Source organism: Dasypus novemcinctus, chromosome 5 (genome assembly GCF_030445035.2).
Source record: "Dasypus novemcinctus isolate mDasNov1 chromosome 5, mDasNov1.1.hap2, whole genome shotgun sequence".
Lineage (NCBI taxonomy): Eukaryota > Metazoa > Chordata > Mammalia > Cingulata > Dasypodidae > Dasypus > Dasypus novemcinctus.
Genome location: NC_080677.1, coordinates 59407256 through 59434211, shown reverse-complemented (window position 1 = coordinate 59434211; position 26956 = coordinate 59407256). Strand labels below are relative to the sequence as shown.

Sequence of the window (26956 nt, the reverse complement as noted above, 5' to 3'; positions counted from 1 at the left end):
CACAGATTGCCGTACAACTGATAACAACAGAAGCAAACAAAGAAGACACAGCAAATAGACACAGAGAACAGACAACTGGGGTGGGGTGGGGTGGGGTGAAGGGGAGAGAAATAAATAAATAAATCTTTTTTTAAAAAATATACTGTGTAGGTTTTAGAAGATGAGTATATTGATATTTGTATCAGGCAGGAATAGTGTTAGATTTATAACCATGAGACTTTTAGCATAGTGATTGGGATACAAATTTTGAATTTAAGTGCATGTAGCATTTAGGATAGGTATCTTCTGCAGGTGGTTCCAAGCAAGACTTTAACCTTGCATCTACAAAATCATTTAGATGTTCATGACTAACAATATTTATTTAACCATTCATTTAACAAAATGAAATTTTGTTTCTTGTGGCTTCAGATACTTGGAGATTCTTAACCCTTCTTTCCAAGTATAAATCATAAAGGCTCATTCATACAGTCTATTTTCCAAACATTTATTGAGCCAGGCAGAGCCAGGCAGTTACTAAGTATTGAACATCCAAAGAGGTACATGATTGTCTTAATACCTCTTAAGTGGGGAAAGACAAACAAAAATAATAATTACTGAATAATATGAGTACAATAGAGGTTTGTACTAAAGTATGTACAGTGGTATAACAGCTGGGAAAATGAATTAGCCTATCCAGATTAGGAGTAGATTGAAATGACTGCCAGGTCTTTTAGAATTGGTCATGAATTTGCTTTAGAAATGTATCTAGTGTACATGATGGGTTGTTGAATAGAAAGTCTAGTCTAGACACAGGAATACTGGTTAGGAATTGGAGACAGTAAGTTTGAGAGACATTTTAAAAGGAGAATCTAAGTGAGAATTTGATTGCATGTTTAAGATGAAGGGTTCAGAAAGACTGAGGCATTTACTTCGGTACTAGGCTTGAAGATGATACTGTCTTTTCTCAGAACAAATAGTATTCCTCCTTTTAGAGAGAGGATATGATGAGACTTTTGAAAATTAAAAGAATTCAAAATTAAGACTTATGTATAGGATTTTTCGCTGTGTTCCTTAACTTGTGATGTGTGTTTTCTCTAGCATTAACCTTGGAGCTGACAGGCATGTGGCAGAAAGTTTAGTGTTTTCACTAAAGTTGAGGAATAATTTAAAGATAGCTTTTTTTTTTTTTTAAGTTTGGCTTCTGTAAAGCTATTTTCTTTAATGTTTTTCTGTTCATAGAAATAAATTTAGAAAAATACTTGTTAAAACTGTAACTTTATTGAATAAGAGAAAGCTATTTCACAAAATAGCAACTATGAAAGTTTTGTTTCTTAAGTTTGTAATTTTTGTACGTTAATAACAGTACATTTTGTAAAATATAAAATCAATATTTATGATCTCTTAAAATATGCATGCTTGGAATCCTGCTATTATGTAAAAAGTGATTAAAATATATGATTTTTATCACTAAAGTATGTTGTAAAGGTGGATTACAATAATGCCACTTTAATAGTCTTCTAAAATCTGTCAATCATTTTTGTGAAACTTGCCTTTCATATTGTAACCTTACTAATATTCCACTAGATGGCACTGGAAGCCTGTAGAAAAAGTAGGATTTAAAAACTATGTTTTATTTAAAACACACGTATGTAAACTGATGAACCAGCTGCCTTCGATAGATTATTATTGTTTTTCTAATGGGATTTTAAGAAATTGTGCCATTTCTCTATCTAATCAGACATCTGGCAATTCATTATAAACTTATGTGGTATATGTATGGTTTTAGGGTATCTATTATCTTGAAATAGTTTTTTAATCTTAGTTTGGAAACATACCAAACCTATTTCTGCTCAGTGATTTATGTCTTTTATAATGCCAACTGAATATTGAAAACTTAATGTTTTTGTTCATCCTTTTAACTCTGTATAGGTTTTGGTGGTGAAATATTTTCCTCCTTTCATTTGGAGTTCTAATGTGAAGGAAACAGATAAGACTGATTTCCATTTCTAGAATTTATTATAACAGAATAGCTTTTTATTGTTGACTGAAGAAGAAATGAAAACAGCGAAACAAAAGCTGTTTTTAAGATTTGTCTGACAAATCTAAATTCATGCTTACTAGAGCAAAATTTCTTCCCTTTGTCCCTCCTCTCCTTGCCCCCAACATAGTGTGTACTCTCATCCAGCTATATAATGTGAACTCTGGCCTAACAAACTAAGTATCATTGTTAATTCTGCTATTAATTTTCTGAGGCGTTTTGAAACCTGACCTGTGAAATGAAGATTTTACTTTCATCATTTTGTTTGATTACTTAAGATTATGAGTTGCTAAGCTGTTTTGTGGGTTTAAAAATTAACTTACTTCTCAAAATTAAAGAGAATATTGAATTGAAGAATAGGTAAGGAGAACTGTTAGATGGTCTTAACTACACATTTATAAAAGTGGATAGATTTGAAAATCCTAAACTTGGCGTGGACTTTTTAAATTAGTGTGGCATTTATGTTAATTTGAAAGTAGTGGTTAAATGTAAAATTTTTAGTCTTTTTTTCCCTCTTACACATGAATATATTACCTTCAGAGCTAAACTCTTAAATGAAGAAATGCTTTGTAAAGTTATAGCCTAGTTCCTTTGAAACCATACTGGAAATGTTTTAACACATCTTATACTTGAATGTTCAGATTGTTTTATAGACTTGAACCCCCAGTTCTAATAAAATCTTCTGTTGTTATGTTGATAGGAAAAGTGTGGCTCAGCTAAAAATCAAAGTGCTTGACTTAAATTTCTATTATGATTGTTTTTCTTCCTTTTTCAAAGATTAAATTTGTGATGTGCATTTTTATGTGTATGTTCACATAGTGCATAGCTTTGTCTCAGAGATGATCAAAACAGAAAAATAGACTGGGTAGTATTATAAGCAGCCTTCCAGTATATTGTGACTGCTGGAAAAGACAGCTTCTAAGATATTGAATGACTTCTTTATTGTCTACCACATTCTTGAGATAATCCTGCTTGCTTTATTATATTAAGAAAACATTGAGTATGCTTACTTTTTGATATGAAATATGACACAGTGATATGTGTTAAGGCACTATTTTTAGTAAAGGAAAAAAATGCAGCTGTAATGTATAAAAATATATCAATTTTAAAAATCTGAATTGCTGTATTTTATTGCATCCTGGTAATCAGTGCACTCTTCCCCCTGACATTTTTCTACCTTGCTGAGAACCACCCTCCATAGCTTGAACCGGTTGTATGCTTTCCCACTGCACTGTTTTTGGTTTTTATTTGTAGCCCTACTCACCTAATTTCTCAAAATTGAAATTCTACCTGTTCTCATGTTCTCCACATGCCACCTTTTCCATCAGATATGAACTCAACATCCTTTAATGCCTTTTGTTTTCTTTGTTCTTCTCTTGCGTTCTTCTTTGCCTTCTTGTTTACTTGTTCATCTGACGCCTCTTGTTACTTGAGCAGCTGTTTGCAAAGAGGGCTCTCTTTTACTCATCTTTGTTTCTGTATCATCTAGTATGGGAAATTTTGACATAGTTGGCATTAAAAACATTGTTAAATTGAAATATATTGACTTAGGGAAAGGCAAGGAAGTAGAGCTTTGAAAGTAGACAAGTTTAAAAGTTATTAATGACAGTATGGGAGAGAGATTTAATTTGTTCATTTTTGCCTTTTGTGCTTTTGCTTTTCACCCCTTTGCAATTGAATTAATTAATTGTAGTTTTTCTCTTGCTTTAACTCTGGAGTGGCATTGATGTACTTTTCCTTTATTTGGGGTGTTGTTGTGCCACATTTGTGCTATAGTTGTTGACTCTGAAGTGCTCCACAATAAAAAAAAAAACTTTAAAAATCAAATCCTTTGTTTTTTTTATTTTTTGAAATTTTATTAATAATAACACTCTATAACATGAAAATATTTTACCCTCAAACTTAGTATCTAATACTATTGTATCTAATACTATTGTAACTTTCTTTCTTAAATCATATGTTTTAATATGGCATAAGGAATTTCATTTGGTATTTTTCTCCTTGATTTTGCCCTTTAAATTGTTTTTCTAAGTAGTGTTTTGTTCATTTTGCCTATGTAAGATTTTGTCTCATATTCATAGACTGTATTGCCAAATTGGTTTTAAGTGAGGAATTACATTTTTTGTTTATTTCCAATCCAAAGAAGTCAGTTTTCACAAATGGAAAATTATGGAGTAGTTGTGATAGGAAAATATGCAATCTAGCTGTTTTTTTTTTTTTCTTTTTCTAGTTTACACTAATAGAATATCTAAAAACATTTAATATTTATTGTTATTTCTAACTGGAAGAAAGAAACCTTTTTTAAAGAGTTTGGAAAATTTTGACTGTTACACATTGTCTTTCCTTGTTTTTTGTTCTTATTTTCCTTTTCTTATACAAATGATTATGTAAATTAATTTTCATTTCAATCAATTATTATTATTATTAGTGATGTGCCTTGGCAGTGAGGAACATGATGGAGAATAAGGAGGAATCTGTTCCCAAGAAGTGTGTAATCTAGTTGAGAAGGCGGTGCTAACAATGATGAAACATTTAGAGAATGATTAGGTAGAAGCAGAGTTTTATGGACTAAAGTGCAGTAGGATGAGAAGGAATATGGTGATCTGATTCTTTTGAAATGGGTTTTGTCTGAATGAGTTAAGCTGTAACATAGGAACCACCAAATTATCTGAAAGGAGAGAGTATTTTATAAGATTAGTCTTTTCTTTGGCTATTTGTTTTGAATTGAATTTCCCTTAGTGTGCTCCCTACCTTTTCCAGCCTTTCTAAAGGTTTATCCCTCTCCTTAGTCCAGGTTACATATATTTAGAGTATCAAGTGTTACATGTCAGTTCTTTAAGATTATATGGGCCTGTCTATTCTCTTTAATATAATTGCTTACTTCTCTGGGAGGGAATGGCATTTGACCTTTTATGTATAGATAGACTGTTCTCTTTTTTACAAATTCATTATGTTTTTGAAATGCATACTTATAAGATATTTATAAATGAAATCATGATTTGCTTTTGACATCCTTATGAATATTTGTTTCACTGTTATTTTGAGTGTGTGCACACGCACCTCTGTTTGTAATAGTGACTTCCTTTACAGATGAAGAAAACTAAGTACAGAGAGGCTAAGTTGGCCATGGAGAACAGCAGAGTTTCAACTAGAATCAAAATGTCTTTACCATCAGATCAATCATTTAGGTAGTATGTGGAGAACCTCAACATAGTTCCATACTACCATAAACGCCTTTGGCATTCATACATTTAACATAACAGTGCTCACTCACTGCCATCTACGTGGACTTTTGGCTTAGCTCCAGACTTGATGTTTTTCAATCTTAGCAATTTTTGTAATCTTCAAATATTTTTTGAACATTATCAGTTTATTTCTATGCTTATGGTGCTGGGAAACTTCTAGGGAGGTAACAGCTCCATATTCTCATTTAGGGCATATTCCTTCCCAAAGATTACAGCATTTTGAAACTGATATTTTAAATATGTGTGGATTTTTAGGGAGGAAGATTGCAAAGGATTTCTCTCCTCCTTTTCCATTTTGTACCTCACTGTCATTCTAAGTGTCCATTGACTGCAGTGCGGTTGCCTGTGGGTAGGCTCATTGGGAACCCTTCCACCAGTGTTGTGGCATTAGCAAGAGTCCATGCTGCAGCGCCGCTGTCCAGGGTGCTGCAGGGATTCTTGTGTTCTGGGTAAACCCGGACAGGAGGGCAGAACCCACTGTTAGGATGTTAGAGCTCGTAATGCATTCATGGTATCTTATGTGCTGAAATATGGACATTATCTTTGACCTTTTTGTTCATGTGTTTTAGGAGTTGGATTTTGGTACAGAAGAGGTGGGTGTTTTTTTCTCTCTCTGCACTTTTCATCTTGCAGTCTTAATTTTTTATGGCTTGCCTTTTTTTAAGTTACTAGGATTTTAAGTTTAAGCACTTAACTGTTCTCTTGAATTTCAGATTTATTATATATTACTTTAAAAAATCTCATTTCCATTAATAGGGGATAATTTTATAGTTAATAATCCTATACATTTTAAAATTTAAGTTGAGCTCTAAATGATATCCAAGCTGGGCTTTTTTTTTATAAATGAAAAAGTTCTCTGCAATCAAGAATTCTCTGCAGTCAAGAACTTTAGAATATCTGCATTTGGAAAATAATGTCCTTTAATTAACCATATAATTTTTTAAAATTTAACTAGTGATGATTCATTAAAGATTTTTGTTAAGTATTATTTAAATAACCACAAAATGATTCTAAGTACTAAGACGTTCTTTTCTTTTTTGAGTACTTAAATATATTCAAAGTTAATCTGAATAAAAAACAAGTGGTGAAGTTGGAAACTATTATATGTAGGTAATAGTGTCCTGAATAACTTGTATGGCAAGGAAGTGGGTATCTGAATTACTGAAATTGCACATTTAACTCAAGGTTTATACATTTATGCAATAAAATTGATTAGGATAAGGGCACTGACATTAGGGGTAGGGGCCCGTCTCTCAAGCTCATTTAGTTGTATAAATCTACAGAAGCCCCATTCTGTATCATTAGAAATAAAGTGTTTTATCAAGTACAGAGCTTCAGATTCAAATCAGATAAATAAGTATGGCATCGATACACCATGAAGGAAAGCCTCTTACAAGTCCAGAGTTCATTTTGTGAAACTGTTCTGGAGTTAATGTTTCTTAGCTGAGTAGTTAGATTATCAGCAGAAGGTAAAATGTCTTGTTTCTGCTGTCCCAGAACTCACTGAGGTGTTCCCTTGTTATCTGTGGGAAGACAGATTTAAGAGTGTTGTTAAATGATGAAAATGTGTATTTATGTGGTACGTGGTATATATGTATGATAGGTATCAGGTAGTCACTTTGTTTTTATTTTTTATTTTAACCATCTTCACTACTACTTGGCACACAAGGAATTGAGAATTAAATCTGACTCTTTGAAATGGCTACTTTTTTTCTCTCCAGTAGATGGATAGTTTTAGTGTTTAGCTATTTCCCAAATTTTCATGACCGTTTTTGTGTTCTTTTCTATCTCTCAGAATGGTTCACAGGAGATATGTAATCGTTAAGACAGATGATCATTTATTTTCTAACAGCTACAAGTATTACAGTCATGCCCCACCCCACCCTCCTTTTTTTTTCTCTTAAAGGAAGAATTCAGGGAACTTCGAGAACAGCCAAGTGACCCTCAAGCTGAACAAGAACTAATTAATAGTATTGAACAAGTATATTTTTCTACGGACTCATTTGATATTGTTAAGTATGAGCTAGAGGTAAAAAAAAATTCTCGTTAAAACATATCTGAAGCCTATTTTGTTCAGTGATTGAATTTGTGGATGAGATTTGAATGCTCTTTAGGAGCATTAATTTTTTTGTCACCAGAACTTGTCTGTGATTAACATATTGTGATTAAATGAATTGTCAGCATTGTTTAAAGCCAAAATAATTTTTAACAATGTAAAATTAAGTATTGGTTAGAAAAATGTTATATGTTTAGTTTTTAACTGTTAGTGGCCAATGTTAGTAAGCGGCTTCTGTCTTATTTTATATTGGTTGAATATGTATGAAAACGCTCTGAGACTTTTAATCATAAATGTTTCTTTATATAATTTTTTAGTCATGAGAAATATTGTTATGCCATAATGTGTACAGCATTGACATTTTAAATCAATAGGAAGTTTAATAAAAATCAGAATAATAAAATTTGGTTTTAGACAAAGCCAAATGCAGTAGTCAGAGCATACAAAGACCTTCAGACACTCACTCATTCCAGAATTTCATCAGTCACCTGACTGAGAACTTGTGTCCACTTTTCTATATATATGTGGTAGGCATTTTTTTTACTTTGTCCTTTTATCCTCTCTGAAAGCTGATGTAATACAGGATGTAGTTCCAACAACTGTCACTATCACATGGTAGTACATAGTTATCTTTCATAACATTATAGTGAGATATATATGTTCTATAATAGATGAGCAGGCATCTCTCTGTGACTGGTGGTATGAGGTATTAGGCTTAGAGTCCTCGCTCATGTTCTTCTGTCACAGGTCATGGAAGCAGTGCCAGGAATCCACATGGTAATGGGGTTTCCCTGAGATGGGGGCAGCAGCAGTAGAGAAAAAAGCAAGGCTGAGAGAGGGATGGAGCTTGATCACTAGAGGGTTGTATAATAAAGATGGGTAGGCTTTTGTGTTGGGGGATCTGGTGGGTGAGGTTGGGAGGGCAGGAAGAATGGAAGGGAATGGATTATGACACTGTTTTGTTAATAAGTCAAACAGGTCCAGGTAGATGATACCAAATTAAACAATATACTTTTTGCTCTTTGTTTATGGATTTTTTTCCTATAGAAGCTCCCTCCTGTTCTAAATTTGCAAGAATTAGAGGAGTACAGAGACAAATTGAAACAACAGCAAGCTGCAGTAAGTAACAAAACACATTCTTTCTGACACAACTGTAAATGAAACATAACATATATTGTTTGCAGATTTTAGATAAATTATATAATGTGTGTATATATATATATATATACACACACACACATATAAACCATTCCTGTTCTTTAAAATAATTTTCACTCAAATGATAAATTTATATTAAAATTTAATCCATATGTGGTTTCCTTCATTACTTTGATAAATTTGCTTCTAGAACTTCAAGTTCTCTTTCTGGAATCCTAAATGTGATTAAAGTACTTTGAACTCTTTTTCAGATTAGTACTTTTAGGCTTGTTGTTATACATGTGTGACTTCCCTACCTGTAGTTTTGTGATGGAATAATCTGATTTCAGATTAAGGGTCCCCATGGCTACTTAAAATACGTCCAGAGAGAATACGGGGTTAAGATTCAGGAAATTTAAGTTGTAGCTGTTATTAATTGGGCAAGTCATTTAACCTTGTTAACTCTCTTCGGCTTTATCTGTAAAATGATGGGTTAGGCCTACATTTCAATAATGCTGTAAAATTCTGTGATTCTACCATTTCCTCGTTTTAGATGAAACTAATTGTATGAAAGCCAAACTTCACTGTAGAAGATTAATTAATGATGATGTGTGGTTTTGTTAAAAAAATTTTTAAACTAATGGGGCAATCATGAATCAATTTGAATTTAAAGCCTTGCAGTTTAACTAACTGTGAGACTATGGGTGAGTTACTACTCTTAAGATTGCTCATTTGGAAAATGATGACAAATGTTACTCATCTCATTGGATTGCCTTAAGTACTAATTGAGATAGTATAGGAAAAGCACTTAGTACAATGCCTGGCATGGTGCAGACTAATAACTATGTAGTCTATTTAAAACAAACAAACAAACTCGATTCAATAAAATTAGATGGATTTCTGTCTGCGCACATCTATACAAATTTCATGCACATCAAAAATATTGAAAGATTTTACTTCCTTACTTTTGGCTCCTATTTGACTTTGTCTTAGATGATGTTAGTATTATCTTAAGTTATTCCTAGACATTCCTACAGAAACTTTGGAGTTCTTAAAATGATATTTAGGACTCAGATTGATATTTCTTCAATATTTGAGATCTGTAAGCTATTTATAGTTTGATTTTATTAACCTTAATGGAATCCTTTCTAGACAAAAATGAGTGTATCTAGAATTTAATTCATGTAATTTCAAAATTGTTTAAAGCAGATTAAAAAAATGTGAAAGGGTTAATATAGTAGTTTAATGCATCTGTAAAGTTTTGTTCTCAACTAGCCTGGGGTAGGGGAGCCAATTGTGTTGCTTGAGCAAACATCCACTAAATAAGTACATTCTTTGTGCCATGCTTCATGGCAGGCATGGTACCGCCATAGGGCAGTGTGGCAGAGGTCAGAAATAAGGGTCTCATATGCAGAATCATTAAATACTAATCTATTTATAATGCCAGTATTTAGGGAATTAGCCAGCAAAACCTTAGACATCTTCATAGCATTCTAAAAACATATGCTTTTAGCTTTTCAGAAGTTGAGGGCCAAATGACTGGTTTGTCCTTTTATGTTGTAGAAGCCAAAAAGGGTATAAGGAAGTTCTCTGTTCTCAAAAATTGTCTCCATAAATTCCATTGATTTGAAATTTATTTGGCTTAACAAATTCATTTTTTTTAAAGCAAATTCTGTACCCTTAAAGATTGGTTACACTTTGGTGCATATTAGTTAAATCAGATAATGATACTCACATTAATAACAATAAGAATGACTCTTTATTGAGTTTGTATTAGGACTAGGTAATGTTTTAGTGCTTTTTAAAATTTCATAGCCCAGGGACATGTGTGTAGCCATAGAGTGCCAATATCTGCTATAGAAATTATTGGGAAGACAATGGAATATTCTTCAAAAATTTTAAATGTAATGTGTAAAAAGAAGCATAAAGCTTTTACTTTCATTTCCTTTGTGTTACTGTGTGTCCTTATAGGTCTCTAAAAAAGTAGCAGATTTAATCCTTGAAAAACAGCCTGCTTATGTAAAGGTAGGATAGTATTTGTTATTTTTTTTATAGCAAATTAAAAATGTTTGAGTGACTTTTTTTGGAACTGTTGAATTATTATGATTATTCTTTTGCCTATAGTTCTGTATAGTGACATGCTTGCTCTATTTAGTGTGTGTGTGTATATGTGTATATGGAGTGTGAATATTTTTTATTGTTAATTTGGAAAATTTTACCAAACTCAGGTAGTGGAGGAGTTTTTATATGTGATTCTTAAGTCATCTCTTTGGATTTTCAAACTTGAGAGGGTTATTGAAAATTGCTTTTGCATACTTTATACCAGTTAGATCAGCAATACTGACTGCTCAATGGCAATGAAATAGTTTACCTTTGAAATGGTAAAATTGGAATTGTCTTGCTAAATCTGTTTTTTTTTTAATGAGAAAATTAGAGACCTAAAGTCATTGGAATATCTACTAGTGTTCAGATAAAGACATTAATTGTCAAAGTATCTAGCAAACAAATTATATTTGTGAAGTTTTTTTGGGTAGAAACAGCAAACAGATGAATTGTTATATTTGTTTATTTCTAACTAAAACAGACTGGGTCTAGATTTTTTATATGTGATACCGACTAAATATTTTGTTACATGTCATTGTGAAAATCGATTGAAAGTCATTATTTTAAACAATTTTATGAAAATTATATAAATACAGTTCAAGTTCACATATATATGTTTTTACTTTGTTTTTCAAGTAGGCTTTTCTTTTAAATCCACTAGAATTTTTGTTAGAGTATCATATAAATAAGAAAGAAAAATAAAAATGTCTCAATCAATAATCTATATTTAATCTTTCCGTAGGAACTTGAAAGAGTTACCTCATTACAGACAGGTCTTCAATTAGCTGCTGTTATCTGCACAAATGGGAGGAGGTATTGCGCTTGATGTTTTGTTTTTAAGTTGGAAATTATTTCAAGAATAACTGTGGAATCTATCAAGGATAATTGACTTTTCACCATGACTATGGTTTCTAGAATACCCACCATTAAGTAAATGTATGTTATGATCTAAAACCTATGCTAAGAAGGTATGTGGGAAATGTCTATGAATCTAGTTATGACTTAAAAGTATTATTTATTATTATTTAAAGTAGTGCTTCTCAAACTATCATGAAATACTGTTTTAAAAAAATTTCCAATCTGTCACAGACTTATTTTTTTTTTTTTGGTAAAATACAATAACATATTACTAAGAAAATGAAATTTCAAAAAACAGAGACATATAAAATACAGTCCCAATTTATTTATTACATTCATCAATTATAAAATTATTCTGTCAAATTTTGCTCTGTTTTTAAATTCTTATTCCCTATTTCTGTACTTTTGTTTTCATGGCATATTCTTGGATTGGTACCAGTCACCCACCATCCTTTGAGTAGTGCTGGTTTAGATCGATCCATTAAATAAATTTGTCAATATTAGTCACAATCCCTGATTTTAATAGTAATCCTTGCTGTAACCTTACTGATTGTCTAATTGTTCTATGTAAATAGTATTCTTATTATTCTAGAAAAATTTATTTACTGCTCTCTTTTGTAGGCACTTGAATATTGCAAAGGAAGGTTTTACTCAAGCTAGTTTAGGCCTTCTTGCAAATCAAAGGAAACGTCAGTTGCTGATTGGACTTCTGAAATCTCTGAGAACTATAAAAACATTGGTATATCTAGGTTACTTATTTAATTTCTTATGCTTATTAAAACTTAATTTTGTGGTTGAAACAGATTTTACCTTTAATTCTTGTTTTTTTCCAGCAAAGAACAGATGTACGCTTAAGTGAAATGCTGGAGGTAAGTTAAAAAGGCTTGGAAATTGGGTGAACCTGATAATATTTAATACAAAAATAGTGGTGGAGAAAATTCAGATGTACATTTTGGTCAGTGGTATAACGACTGTTTTAGACATGTAAAGGTATTTTGCTCTAGAGCATTTTTTAATTCATTTAGAGAAAAATTTATTGGAGAAACAGTTTACTTTGTAGCAGTCTGAGTATGTTAATATTGTATCTTTTGATTGCATTGTATTTAAATAGTAATAATACTATCTTTTGCATCTAACATGTAGTAGTGATTTAAGGAATATATCATGCTTTAGTTATGTTTAGTATCTCATACATTAACTGGTTACTGAGTTGGCCATCTGTTTTTTTTTTTTTGATGCTTTGTTTACATTCTCTGTCTACTCCTGTAGTAATGTTTACCAAAGCATATTATAATATGTGGGGTTCTCCACAATACTTGAGCTCCTTGGGGCACATACTTTGTCATCATCTCAGCATCCCCACTGGTTTGAATTGTGCTTGTTGAATTTAGATATGAGAAGAGGGAAAATTTCTCTAGGCTTTCTGTATAATCACAGTATTGCATTTGATTGCAGTTATCTTTAAACTAGGATTTGAGCAATCCATATGAAATATTCTCATGGCATTAAATTATTGTTCAGGTGATAAAATGTTCAGAAGCTATTAATAAATATTTTACTCTATCCCCAAATTTATTTCTTTACAGAGAATTGTTCAATATTGATTACTTTTAGAAAGCACACTGTTTTGGAAGATTTTATGTAGGCGATACTGAAAGTTAAGATTTATTAACAGTTAAAGAACACCTTCTTTGCAAAGCAGCTTTAATTCCTCATAGGCTTTATGCTATAGATCATGGTCTCAGGGTGACCATTACTGTGTATTAGAGGCAACAAAATCTTTTTAATATTTTTTCTATTCATGTATTTTAGGCTTAGAGCTAGTTGCCTTTTCATATAATTTAGTGTTTTTCTATTACTGTTATTCTGGTCTTTAAGATGAATAAAAAAATTGATTTTGTAACTTCTGAATAGTGAATGAACAGAAATTTGTTTTGTTCAGAGAGTTAAGAAAAATGTTTCTAGCTTATTCACTTCTGTTGTTGTTATCTTAGGAGGAAGACTATCCAGGAGCTATTCAGTTATGCCTGGAATGTCAGAAAGCTGCCAGCACTTTTAAACATTACAGTTGTATAAGGTAAGGCAATATAAAAATTTCAAAGTTTTTTATATGGGAATTGTATAACAGTCAATGTTAATAAACATTGGAAGTTAATATGAACTGCTCTATTTTAGTTTGACATTCTTGTTCATAAATGGACAGTACAATAAAGTTATAAATAATCTTAAGGTTTGAAAGATCAGATAATTTTTAATCCTGCTTCTTGTCACCTCACTGAAGCTTTTTCTTTCAGATCCTTTCCAATCTGATAGATTTACTTTCTAAAGAATAGTAGAGAAGAATAAATGTATCTGTTTACAATAGATGTTCCATCATATCTATTGGGAATTCTTCCTCCTTAACTTTGGCTAACTTATAAATATTAGGAGAGTTATTGCAGCTTGTTTTTAAGATCCAGATGGTTCAAGTGTTTGGATTATCCTGAAAGAATTCTTTTGGAAAATTTAAGCATAATTTTAGCTTATATAATAACCGTCTTTTTAGCTTTTAAGTGATTTTGTACTTAATGTGTTACCTATTTTGTTTAGTTACTTGTAATGTGTACAGCATGAAATTGGCTGCTGCATCCTTTGTGATTCTATCTTTATTAGTAGATTGTTGGTTTGCTTAAAAGGAAGGGTTTGCATTATTGGTGATAATACCTTTAATCCCAAGTATCATCATCATTCTTCTAAAGTCATCACAAATAAACAATACAGTCCAAGTACAAACCCTGTATCAAATTAAATCACATACCTGTTCCAGAAGGCAGCCCTTTAGATTCTCCTGTATGAAAATTCTCTCAGTGAGCATAGACTCACTGATGATATTGATGTTAACTGATAGTATCTGAAAAATAAAAGGATTATGGTAGAGTAAAATGTTAATATAAGTTTGAATTAAATTTTTTTCTTTTAATGCACTGTCATAATTTATGTGTCTGTTGGGTATTTGGTTAAGGGCTAGATGATTTTCTCCCAGATATGGTATTTAAATATTTGGTTATGTTTTTCTTTTAGAACTGTAGAGATTGAAGCAATATCCACCCCCACCTTTTTTTTTTTGATTAAGAAACACATAGTTGATTAGATACCAGAAATATTTTGATTTTGTCTATTTTGAGAGAGATTAATACACACTATTAAAAACTTGATTATGTCATTTGCATTTTTTAGATTGAGTGCATAGAGATTTAGCTCTGATATGTTGAATGTATTTGGTAACAAAGCCTATTTAATTTTGTGGTGATGAATGTTTTATTAGTAATAGCTTACTTTGATTGGGTGAAAATAATTCAGACAGTTATATATTTACTGTGTCCTTACCATGTTCCAGGCACTTAGGAATTGGCAGTAAAATGGCCAATAATATTCATGGTAATCAATATTATCCCTGGTATTATAGAGAATATAATCTATCAGGAAGGACTTGCATCAAAGTAGGCCTACATGGGATGAGGAAGCAAGCCCTAGCCTCTGAAACTGTGAGACAATAAATTCCTGTTAAGGGGCCAACCCATTTATGATATTTATTTTAGCATTTGGGAAACAAATAGTTTTTGTTACTGGAAAGTGGGGTGCTGGTATGACAAATACCTAAAAATGTGAAAATGGCTTTGGAGTTTGGTAATGGGAAGAGCCTGGTAGAGTTGGGAGGCACTTGATAGAAAAAAAGCCTACATTGCTTTGAAGAGACTGTTGATAGAATTATGGGTGTTAAAAGTACTTCTCATAAAGCCTGAGAAAGAAATGATAAATATGCTTTTGGAAACTGGAGGAAGGGTGATCCTTGTAAATTGGCAGAGAACTTGGACAGATTGAGTTCTCATGTTGGATGGAAGGCAGAATTTGAAAGCATTGAACTTGGATATTTAACTGAGGAGATTTCTAAGCTTAGTGTAGAAGGTGCAGCCTTGTTTTTCCTTGCTGCTTATAGTAAAATGACAGAGGAAAGAAATAAACTGAGGATTGAACTGTTAAGCAAAAGGAAACCAGCAATTAATAATTTGGAAAATTCTTGGCCTGTCCTGACAGTATGCTCTGAGAGTAGGGCCAGATATAGGTCTATCAGGAACCTACCCGAGTTTCTTCTGGGAAGTGAGTCTCCAGAGAACAGGGCTCTATGTGAGGGCTTAACTGAACAATCTGCTAAGGAGGTTGTAACCGAACATGGATCCAGGCAGCCATTTTAATGTAAGTTGGGATTGGAAATGTAGTTATGCAGGAAGGATCAGTGGAAGGTTCTAGTGTCTGATGGTTTGGACCCGCTTGAACTGTATGCATAGCTGAGAAGGTTATTGCAAAATTTGTATGAGCAGAACCACTGCCAGCTTGGACTATAAGGGACAAAGAAGGGATAGATTGAAGGAAGAGTGACTTCAAGGGCAGAATCATGGAAGCAGATGTCTGGATTGAAAAGATCTGCTCGGACCAAGAGAGTGGGCCCATCCACATATATGGAAATGGTGGTTCTGCTTGGAGGGGGGGGGGGGGTGGGTTATTCAGGGAGCCTGGCTGCCATTCCTTTGTATTGGGGGAAAAAGCATCAATCTGCAGATGACTCCCAGACCTTGAAATTTAATGGAGTTTGTCCTGCTGGGTTTTGAACTGTTTGGGACCTGTGATCCCTGTTTTCCTTCCAATCTCTCCCTTCTGTGATGGTAGTATTTATCCTATGCCTGTACCAGTATTGTATTTTGGAAGCATATAACTTGTTTCATGGTTTCACAGTTAGATCAGACAGAAGCATATAACTGACTATGCCTGTAACTGATTTTGATGGGACTTGGTACTTAGCATTGCTACTGAAATGACTTAAGGCTTTTGGGATGTTGTGATGCATTAAATGTATTTTGCATGTGGAAAGAACATGTATTTTTGAAGTTCAGAGGGTAGACTGTTGGGGAATGAATTATATGCCCCAGAAAAACATGTCCTTAGTCCTAATCCATTCCTGTAGGTATGAACCCATTTTATTTATTTATTTATTTTTTCTGAAGCCACATCTCTCTTTATTTTTTTAACACATTTTTTTATTAAAGTTAATAGATCACACAGAACGTTACAGTAAAAAAACATAAGAGGTTCCCATGTAACCCACTCCCATCATTTTTGTAAATTGTATTTTTTTGAAGATATATACATCACAAAAACTGTTATATTAAAAAACATATGAGGATCCCGTATACCCCCCACCCCCTCACCCCACTCCTCCCACACCAATAACCTCCCCCATCATTGTGGCACACTCATTGCACTCGGTAACACATTTTGGAGCACTGCTGCACCACATGGGTAATAGTTTACCCTGTAGTTCACACTCTCCCCCAGTACGTTCAGTTAAACCCTTTTTAAATAGGACCGTTTGATGAGATTACGTTTAGTTAGGTTGTGCCCAGACTGAATCAGGATGGGTTTTAATCCTGTTATTGGACACCTTATAGAGAAGGACACAGAGAGAAGCCATAGTACGCAGCCAGAAGGTAGAAGCCAGTAGAACCCGGAAGTGAAAGGAGAAGATACTACCATGTACTTTGCCATGAGATAGAAAAGCCTCAAAATCCCAAAGATTGCTGGTCAGCCAGAAGATACAAATGCTGGGAGGAAGCAAGCCTTCTAGTATCTGAAACAGTGAGCTGATAAATTCCTGTTAAGTATATTCCTGTATAGTATTTGTTTTAGCAGCTGGGAAACGAAAACAATTAGTTCATAGGCAGGGTATTTTGAGTCCACCAAGATGAAAGAAATTTTATTCGAATTTCCTCTTTTATTTTGGTCTTTATTCGCTGGATGTACTTTTTTATTCTATACATTTTTCTTTCTTTTGCTCTTTTTTCCTCTGCTCTTCAAACACATTACTGTATCTGTTTCTTGAGTTCTCTAGCTGACCTGTTCAGACAGGATTCACCAGCAGTTAAAAATTCACTTAATTGACCTGGAGTTGTGGAGTTTAGCCAAAGGCAAGATTTAATTTTTGCTTGGACCTGAGTGAATCAGAGTGAAAAGTAACTTGATCATCTGTTAATCATAGGAATAATAATTAATTTCCAACTGAATTTACATTTTCTCATTTTCTGTACCATTTAAATTTATTTTCATTCTTGCCAACAAGTAGGGAATCATGGAATATATTCCCTTTAGAGATATCCTTTGAGAGCTATAGCTTAGTGAGGTTTAGGGTTTTATAAAAAAAAAACCACCCCACGATTCAGAACTATTTCTGGAATTCTTATGTGATTTTTAAAATACTGTAGGCAAGTTCATATCCACAATGTACCTGTTTATCTACTTCCTAAACTTCCCCTGGTGGATCTTGTGTTTTTCTTTTCTTTCTAAGTTATATCCTTCCTTTTTTGATAACAAGATTTTGGTAGAGATCAGAGACCCTGTGGTCTTAGGAGAGGTACTTGAAATAGAGTATATGGCACAACTGAGGACCATCTCTTGTGATTTTGGAATCAGGAAAAATAGAATTGACACACTGACTTCTGCATAAGAAGCTATCAATTGTATTCCCAGTAAAACTACATTATATAATTACTTAGTTTAATGTAGGAAATGCCAAATAATATCAGGATGCACCCAGTTGGCTGTAAAATGGAAGAAAACGGATGCCCCTTTAGTATCTTATCTTCCTGAGATATGCTGTGTTTCACTTTTTATAACCAACAGGGAATGTTTTGTTCAATTTTATGACTAATAAGGAACATTTTTGTATAATTTGACATTTCTTGAATTGATTGACAGAGTTGTGTAGTTGTGGCCTAACTGGGAATAAGAATCAGAGTGTGTCTTTGCTAAAGTGTATCTGTAAATGAAGCATTTTTTTTCATTTAAATTTATCTGTATTAGTGTGTTTTAAATTTTTTATTTTTAAAGAACTTTATATTACATAAATGTTACATAAAAAATATAGGGGATTCCCATATGCCCCACTCCCTCCCTATCCCGCACTTTCCCACATTAACATCCTTCATTAGTGTGGTACATTTGTGGTAATTGCTGAACACATATTGAAGCATTACTACTAACCGTGGACTATAATTTACATTATAGTTTACATTCTATCCCACAAAATTTTGTACGTTATGACACAATATATAATGACCTCTATCATCATTGCAGTGTCATTCAGGACAAGTCCGGTGTCCTGAATATGCCCCCATGTTACATCTGTTCTTCCTTCCATCCCCTCAGAACCTCTGGTGGCCACTGCCTTTATATCAATGATAAAAGTTCTTCTATTGATAGAATAATAATAAGTCTATCATAGAATAATAATAAGTCTATTTTAGTCCATTGCTCATTCCCCAATCTTGAGGATTTTGGGATGGTGATACCCACTCTGTTTCTAATTGAGAGGGGGCTTAGGTCCCATGGGGGCAGATGGATGGAACTATCTTGTTTGGAGTTGCAGGCAGTCTTTGTTCTTTGGGATGGGCATAGTCCATCATCTTCTCCTTGTTGTCCTTGGTGAGTCCAGTGAACTGGAGAGTAGGTATAGCTCTGCTGAGATTCAGGGCTCAACTGACACATGAATGGACCAAAGATTTAAGTCTCTGAGACATATATTTAACAAGTATAATGCTAATTATAGATTCAAATAAAAGGGGCAGAAGAGCCATGTGTAGGGAAACTATAAATGAGTCTATGTCTGTAACACTGGGGAGCTTGAATTCAAGAGTAAGGCCCACTGATAGGGTGCTGAATTCCTGAGCCTGTCTGTCCTGATTATAGTGCTTGATTGTCTCTAGAGCCCTCAGGAGCCCTGCTGTTTGAGGCACTGTTTACTGTGGCAGTCAATGAGATCCTGCTGAGACATGCAAAAGCATAACCTCTGGAATGACCTCCTGCCTCACTTTCAAATCTCTTAGCCATAAAAACTCACTTCTATTTAATATTTTCCCCCTTTGGTCAAGGTTTTTTTCCAGGTGCATTGCAAGTTGGCTCTTGGTAATGATGTCTCAGTGCCTAGGTGGTGTGGGGGTGGGTAGTGTGTGTATATGCTGAGTTTGGCTTAGAGAGAGTCCACATTTGAACAACAAGGAGACCTTTGGCGGGTAACTCTTAGGCAATGTTTAATACTAGGCTAAGTATCAATTTCACAAGAAAAAGTTCATAAGTACAATCAGCAATATCAAGGGCCTCGTGTAATGGTCTGCCTTCCTTCACTAGGCACTGCCCTTGTACTTGGGGGATTCTTGCTATTCTGTTAGAGAATGCAGCAGAACTTCTCAGGATGGAAATTCAATATTATTTTGGTTATTGTGTGGATGTCTACCCACTGAGACAACACCCCATGAACACTTGAACATATTCATATGCCTTAGAGACATGCCCCAGGTACACCCCTCCCCACATATCCCCCCTCACTGATAACCGTGCACCAGTGATCCTCCCCTCCCACAGTTGTGACCCTTCTGTGATCCAAAACCGCTCTAAAAACAAAGCCAACAAACTAACCAAATAAAATTAATAAGAAAATAAAATAATAAGTTTTAAAAATAACAAATAAAATACAAAAAATGGAAATAGTATAAAAATTCTTTAGACATTGTGTCTTTCACTACTGTAAGATCTGCTGTCTTGTATGTACAGTGACAATTTCTTGTGAATATTCCCCCAGTGTCTTATTTTTTGCATTTGATCTTCAAAGAAGCTTTAGGCTACAGAAAAGTCACATAGGAAATATAGGGAATTCCCATATACCCAAAGCCCTCCCCACTTTCCACTCACCCCTATTGATAACATTTTACATGTGGATAGTATCTGTATTAGTTTTTAGAAGTTTTATTTAAAAATCAAAACTGCTTCACCCTTATTTTTTTAAGTTTAAACCTTTATTTTGAAATACTTTCAAACTTACAAGACAGTTACAAAAATAATACCAACTCCATCCAAAGAAGTTCAGCATACTCCTATCCCTCCAGAAACCTAGATCCACCAATTTTAACATTTTGCCACATTTGCCATATCGTTTCTATCTTATCAAGCCATCTGTCTATCCATCCGTCAGTCCATTTTCTGGACACTTGAGTGTAGACTGTATGCATCATACTCCTTTAACACTTAATAATGCCATTTACATTTCCTAAGAACAAGGATATTCATTTATGTATCCACTTTACCAAGTTCAAGCAATTTTACACTGATATAAAGCTTACAGTCTTTATTCCAGTTTTTTTCATAAGTCCCAATAGTGCCCTTTTGACATTATACTTGGTCACAATATGATCTTTACAGTTTGGAGTAAATTCTAGGTTGTAGAATGTCTTTAAATCATAGTGTAATGAATGTAGCTTTTGTGTACAAACACAGCAAAACTAGGGACTTTTCTTACCCACTTGCCCTTAATTCCCTTCTAGCAACATGTGCCTGATTTCTTTTTCTCTGGGCTCAGGCAAGGTGACACCAGGCATCTTGCCTTGAGTAGCATTTGAGTGTTGAATGTTTCTGCTGGGTAACAGGACTGTTAGCTAGGACCAGTGTCTATCCTGAATCCTTCATACTTGGTCTGCCTGGCCTAGGTTTTGATACCATGCTACTCTGACACGATTTGCACCTTTTATTTTTTTATTCTATCTTGTTTCCCTCTGCTCACCCCTACTTCTGTGGCATTTTAAAATAATTTAAAGTAATATCTGTACATGGCAAAAAACGTAATACTTAAACAAAAGGATTTTGAACAAAAGATAAATGTTTTTTCCCTCTGTACCACCCATGATTTCCTTTCCCACTCTCTAGAGTAAACTACTTTTACAGCTTATTACTTTTTTTCCTAGTAGATTTCATTGTAATTTAAAACTAAACTGAAATACCTCTTTCCTGATTTATCACTGTTGACACAGGTCTGCTGATTCATGGTCTTTTATTCTTCATAATAAAATATCAATGAAGGATAGGAGTTTAGTGTACTTCCTTTTACTTCTTTTCCCTCCTCTATCTTCCAGGTTTTGTTAGTGATCCTTTTTACCTGGTTATGTTTATAATATCTATACTATTCTGTAACTATAATTAAGTCTTCTGTGCTTTGTCAATAGTTACTTCTAAAAAAATTAACTATTCTAATAGAAATCTCATTTACCTTATTATGATTACAAAACTTATTAACTGAGAACTGAGTGATAGGCTTATAAAAGAGGAAAAGTAATTCTTTGTTGAAATGAAATGCCTCAAATATCAAAGTCCATTGGTGTTTTTAAATTTCTGTTGAACCTTTTCTACTTTGTTTAGATCCTACTCAGCTGGTATAATTTTTTATATAATGCTCGTCTTTTGTATACGCCTTTGTTTTGTTTTTGTTACTGCTCCCTTTTGAGAATTTTTTAAAAAATGTGGGATATATGGGAGATAAACTTTGAGAATTTGAAATTATTTTAATTTATTCCATATTTGATCAAAAGAATAGTTATTTTCTCAGAAAGAGGATGACATTGCCCAATTATTTTCTAGCATCTGTTTTGTAGGGCATAAGTCAATTGCTGTTCTCATCCTCATTCCATTGTTAATGTCATTCTTTTCTCTAGAAACTTTTAGGATTTTCTCTTTTTCTTTGGCATTCAGAAATTTTACCACTCATCTGAAAAAGTCATCTATGTCACACTCTTTCCTCCAGTTGGTGGGAAAATAGTGAAGTATTATTTATTTAATGTGTCTGCAAGGGATGCTATGTTATTATATCAAGAGCAACTGAAATTTATTTTTCTCTAGTAGTTTCTAATCACAGTCTGTTAACATGGGGCTTGTGGGAGAATATTCCAGTAAAGAGCACAGATACTCATCCAATCATCATAGATGTTCGTGTTGTGAATGGCTCATCTTTATACCCCTGCTGGAATGGAAAATTTATTGACATTTATAGGAGTGGGAGTAGCTGCTAGGCACTGTTAGCTAAGGCAATGCTGACTGTACAGTAATTCTCAATCAGATTTTAATAATGTTCTCTCAGTAAAGCTTTATTTTAGCTTATAAAAAATGAATCATGATGATGGTAGTAATGGTGATGATTATGATATTAATAATATTTGAAATGTTTCGGCCTTTACTGTATGTCATATATTCTAATAATTATCCTTCCATTATCTTATTTGGTATTCATGAAGTAACCCTCTGAGGTGTTGTTATTGTCTCTATTTTATTGTTGAGGAAATTTGTGTCTTTTTAAGTTAAGGATTTAAATCTTGGTCTGTTGGATTACAGCGCTTGTGCTCGTAACCACTACTATACTGTGTTCTCTGTTTATGTAATTGCTGTTGTATACAGTAGAAGTTCATGGCATGTAGGCCACTTTTTATTATTGTGCTTCAATAACTGAGTAGTATACCTATTAGAGTTAATTCTATTTTTCCCTTAAACCTGTTTTGCCAGTTGTGTTTGTTGCTATATTTGTGTTATTTAAATAAATAAACTAATGAAATAAAACAAGTTTTTAAAAGTAAGTAAATTCATTAGAGAGAAAACAAATTTTTAAAAATAAATTTCCTTTTAAATTTGTTATAGATGAGACAACTCATGAAAATTGGGGGGCAGGGGTGTAAGGTAATTAGATGTGATTTGGCATTTAGGTGGCTTCACTTTGTCTGTAAGTTCCTCTTGGACTTTAGAGAAACTGAAACCTGAAATTGCAGACAATTCATTTGTGCTTTGGTTCATATGAGACTAAGAACTTAAAACAACCATCAAGTGCCAAGAAAAGGTCTGTCTTAGTAGCACAAAAGCAACCTTCGACAAACAATTTGTAAACAAAGGGTTGTGGCTGTGCTTCAATACAACTTTAATTAGAAAAATAGTTGGCTGACCAGATTTGGCCTGTAGTCCCTGATCTCTGCTCTAGAATTATAATTCATCAGATATGGATATGTTTTGAGCATTTATTATCCATCGTAATGAACTATCAGCTTTTTCTGTGGTGATTGCATTCTGGATTAGGCCAGGGATTTTAAAAATCAGAGTGAGGCCTGAGATCTGGGCAAAACCAAAACGGTTTTAGAAGTTCTACTAAAGTCTGGTCATATCTGGTCAATTTGAAGGATCATGTGGAAATTTCACAGTACATCCAGTTTGTTGTTTTAGTGTAAAAGTATTTGAACATTAGATTTTCTCGGAAGTCTGTTGATATATTTCTTGTTAACTGTGAGTAGAATGAAGCTCCTGGAAACCCACCTTAGCCATTGGACACATGGTAGAGAGTTAAGTCTCTTTGCTTAAATTTATGTTAGAAGTTTTAGTACTTTAGTCATACACAAAGACATGGTAATTGGTATTTAGCATATATTAGAATTGTGGGACTTTAGTGCTGTAACTCTTTAGCTCTAGTCTATCTTTATATACCTGGGAAACTGATTCTCAAAGATATTAAGGAACTTGACTTAAATCACATGGCTTGTTAGTAACAGGCCAGGGAAAGAACATTAAAATGCTAATTGCTTCTGTGTCATCTTGTTTCTCTGTGTGTCAAATTTGTACAAAATTTTATTTTATATGCTACTTTTCTAGGACATGTATGTGCGTGCGCATGTGTGCGTCTACAAGGTCAGCTAGTTAAAAGAATTCTGTTACTTATTTCTGGCTATGTTATCTTTAATATTTTCTGTAGTGATAGTATAAATGGTCTAGAGAATAGTTTGATTCATTTCATTCAACTTATAGGTAGCCTTTAATAGCTCTTAGTCTTCCATCTAATATTACTAATTTTTTTTGAGCATAATGTATCTTTTACTTATCAAAATGTTTGTGAAATAATCTTTTTAACATGCTTTAGTTATTTGCCTGAAATGACATGAATTTATGTTTCTAAATAATGTTTAAGGACTGTTCTTTAAAGGCTGTACAGTAAATATGTCCAATCCTAATATTTATATATGTTTAATTAGCTGTAAATTGTTAAATTGCATTTCTAGATTTTGAAAACATTTTTAATAAAAGCAAATTTTGTGATTTATGGGTTTTATATATATATTTAGAATTTTCTAAACACTACTTACATTATTACATTTACCTTAATTCTTTATACTTAGGATATAAAAAAATTTAACCCTAAATAATAACCACAATAAAAATAGTATCTAGAGTTATGGTAATTTTATAAATAGACACGAAAGCTCATTTTTCAGTAAAGAAGTTAAAATCGTTACTTTTACCTTAGAATGAATTTAGATATATTTCTTTTTCCTCCAAACTCAAATGCCAGTTCTGAATTACTCATTATTCCAGGTGCTCTTGTTTGCCCATATCTGTGTCTCTAGCTTCAGTCTTAGGTGAACTTCTGAACCTTCTATAATAGTGAAGGCAAACTAGCTTTAGCTCTACTCATCTCTGTTTTTCTCTTTATCTAAGCCACTTACAGACCCGAGTCTAGTTTAGCTCTTTTTCTCCTAAAACATTCTCTTTTCCTTTTCTTCTTTTAGTTTTCTGTATTGAGGTAGGAAATAGGGGCTAAAGGGATAATGATACAATCTTGCCATTTTTCTTTGCATTGCAAATTTGATTCAGCAAATATTTATTGAGTACCTGCTCTTTGTCAGGCAGAGAATTTAGTTCTAGGGAGTCATCGGAACTGACTGTTATCTCTGCCTGGGGCTCACAGTGACAGATACTCCTTCCTCTAATCCAGTTTGTAGTATGCGAATGTTGTCAAACAATGTGTTGTCAGTTAGCCGGGGAAGACTGCTGAAAGATGACATTTAAGTGAGTCTGGAAAGAGACATTTGTGAGTAAAAGAGAAAGAAGTATTATTTTAGTTATTGTGAACCTTATGCCCCAAACAGAGGGTGTGAGAATCTGTTGTTGGTTTGGGGAGCTGCTCACAGTCCATGTGGTTAAAATATAGGCATTTAAAAAATGAATGGAAAGTTATTTGTGAAATACCTTACATGCCATTTAATTTGGGGCTTTATCTTGTGTTTAACGAGGAGCCAACAACCGTTTTAAAGCAGGGGATTGATGTGATTTTGTCTGTCCTTTTACTTAGGAGCTGCAATCTCAGGTATCATTAGGGCCCAGTCAAGTAACATATATGTGAAGTGCCAGATGTAAGATGGTAGGGAATATTGCCCATTGGATTAGAGTATGCTTGCTTTGTCTAAAGCCTTTCATATATAAACTCTCTGAAAATGCTTTGTTTGCCAAACCAAACAGCACATTGACCACCAGATCTAATATGAAGTTAGAGTCTTGCTCAGACAGCTATCCTGGACAGTGTTTTGAAGGGTTCATAGTTTGGTATACAGTAGGTTGATGGTGTTTGTCAAATTAACAGATGAATGGATTGAAGATTGGGGTGTGTGTGTATTGCACAGAAATTCACTAGGAGGCTATGTTGATAATTTAAACAAAAGTGGGTAATGCCTGACTTCAGAAACAGAATTGAGAAAGAAGTGTTGCTGGATATGAGAAATGCTGAAATGACAGAATTATCAGAATTTGGTTACCAGTTATGTTTGAAGAGATAGAAGAATTAAAGGTGACTCTTGAGATTTCCAACTTGGGTTGAGTGGGTACCATGCTGTACACCAAGAAAGGCACCATGGCAGAAGAAGCAACTCTGGGGAGAGAGGAGATGAAGATTTTTTGGGGGGTAGGCATGTGGTGTGGAGATTTATTGAACTCATTCTAAGTGCTAAGGCATTGTGATGGACATTTTGCATTATTAGCATTACCACCTCTTAATGAGCCCAGATTGTCAGAGAGGTTAAGGAACTTTTTCTAGCTCATGTCTGAGTCAGAAACTTTATTGGCTTAAGAAAGAACAAGTTGGGATGCTAACTTGAAAGCAAATCAGGGTTTAAAAAAGACCTCTTTTTAAGGGTGGATGAGGCTTGAGTCTACTTTTTGTATGAGAGAAAGGAGTGAGAAGAGAGAATTAAAATTCAAGAAAAGTGGATAAATGATGGAGCAAAGGTCTGGAGAAGGTGGCAAGAGATGGAAATAGAGCTTGGAGGTAGAGGAGGATTCATAGAAATAGTTAATACTATGGTCTCTGTAATGCTGCATAATAGAACCTAGTTAATTGAATAATTTTTCAATTTGTTAGGCAAAGTACTTTTTTAAAAAAGGAGATATCATGTACTGAACCTAGGACCTCATACATAGGAAGCAGGTGCTCAAACCACTGAGCTATTCTTGCTCCCCAACAAAGTGCTTTTTTTGCAGGTGTTATTGCCTTGAATCGCCAGGAAATAGATAACATCTCTACTTTATAGATGAGAAAAGGCTCAGAAAGATTAAGTACCTGCTTAAGGTCACACAGCTAGTAGGAGAGACAGCTAAGATTCTTACCCTGAACTCTTTGATTTCAACTCTTTGCTCTGAGTAGTTTTTCTTTCTTTTACCTATTCTGTGCTTTTTCCTGTGGGATAAAAGGAGTTGAATGAGTTATGATTCCTTAGATATCTAATCAGGCAACTCATTTAACTCAGAAAACTGACACCATAGATGATGAGTTCACATAGAGAATTAAAATCCTACTCTGGGTATCTTAGGTCAGATTATCTATGTTCCATT

General features: G+C 33.6%; 1 protein-coding gene across 1 annotated transcript in view; it reads left to right on the top strand.

Annotated features, from left to right (window-relative positions):
* VPS50 (VPS50 subunit of EARP/GARPII complex) overlaps positions 1–26956 on the top strand; it is a 171730-nt gene that overhangs the window by 14013 nt on the left and 130761 nt on the right. Inside the window, exons 3-9 of the mRNA XM_004475696.4 lie at positions 7169–7291; positions 8366–8437; positions 10427–10480; positions 11301–11371; positions 12038–12155; positions 12250–12285; positions 13411–13493. Coding sequence (XP_004475753.2) covers positions 7169–7291; positions 8366–8437; positions 10427–10480; positions 11301–11371; positions 12038–12155; positions 12250–12285; positions 13411–13493 — 557 coding nt within the window. The remainder of the gene's footprint in view (positions 1–7168; positions 7292–8365; positions 8438–10426; positions 10481–11300; positions 11372–12037; positions 12156–12249; positions 12286–13410; positions 13494–26956) is intronic.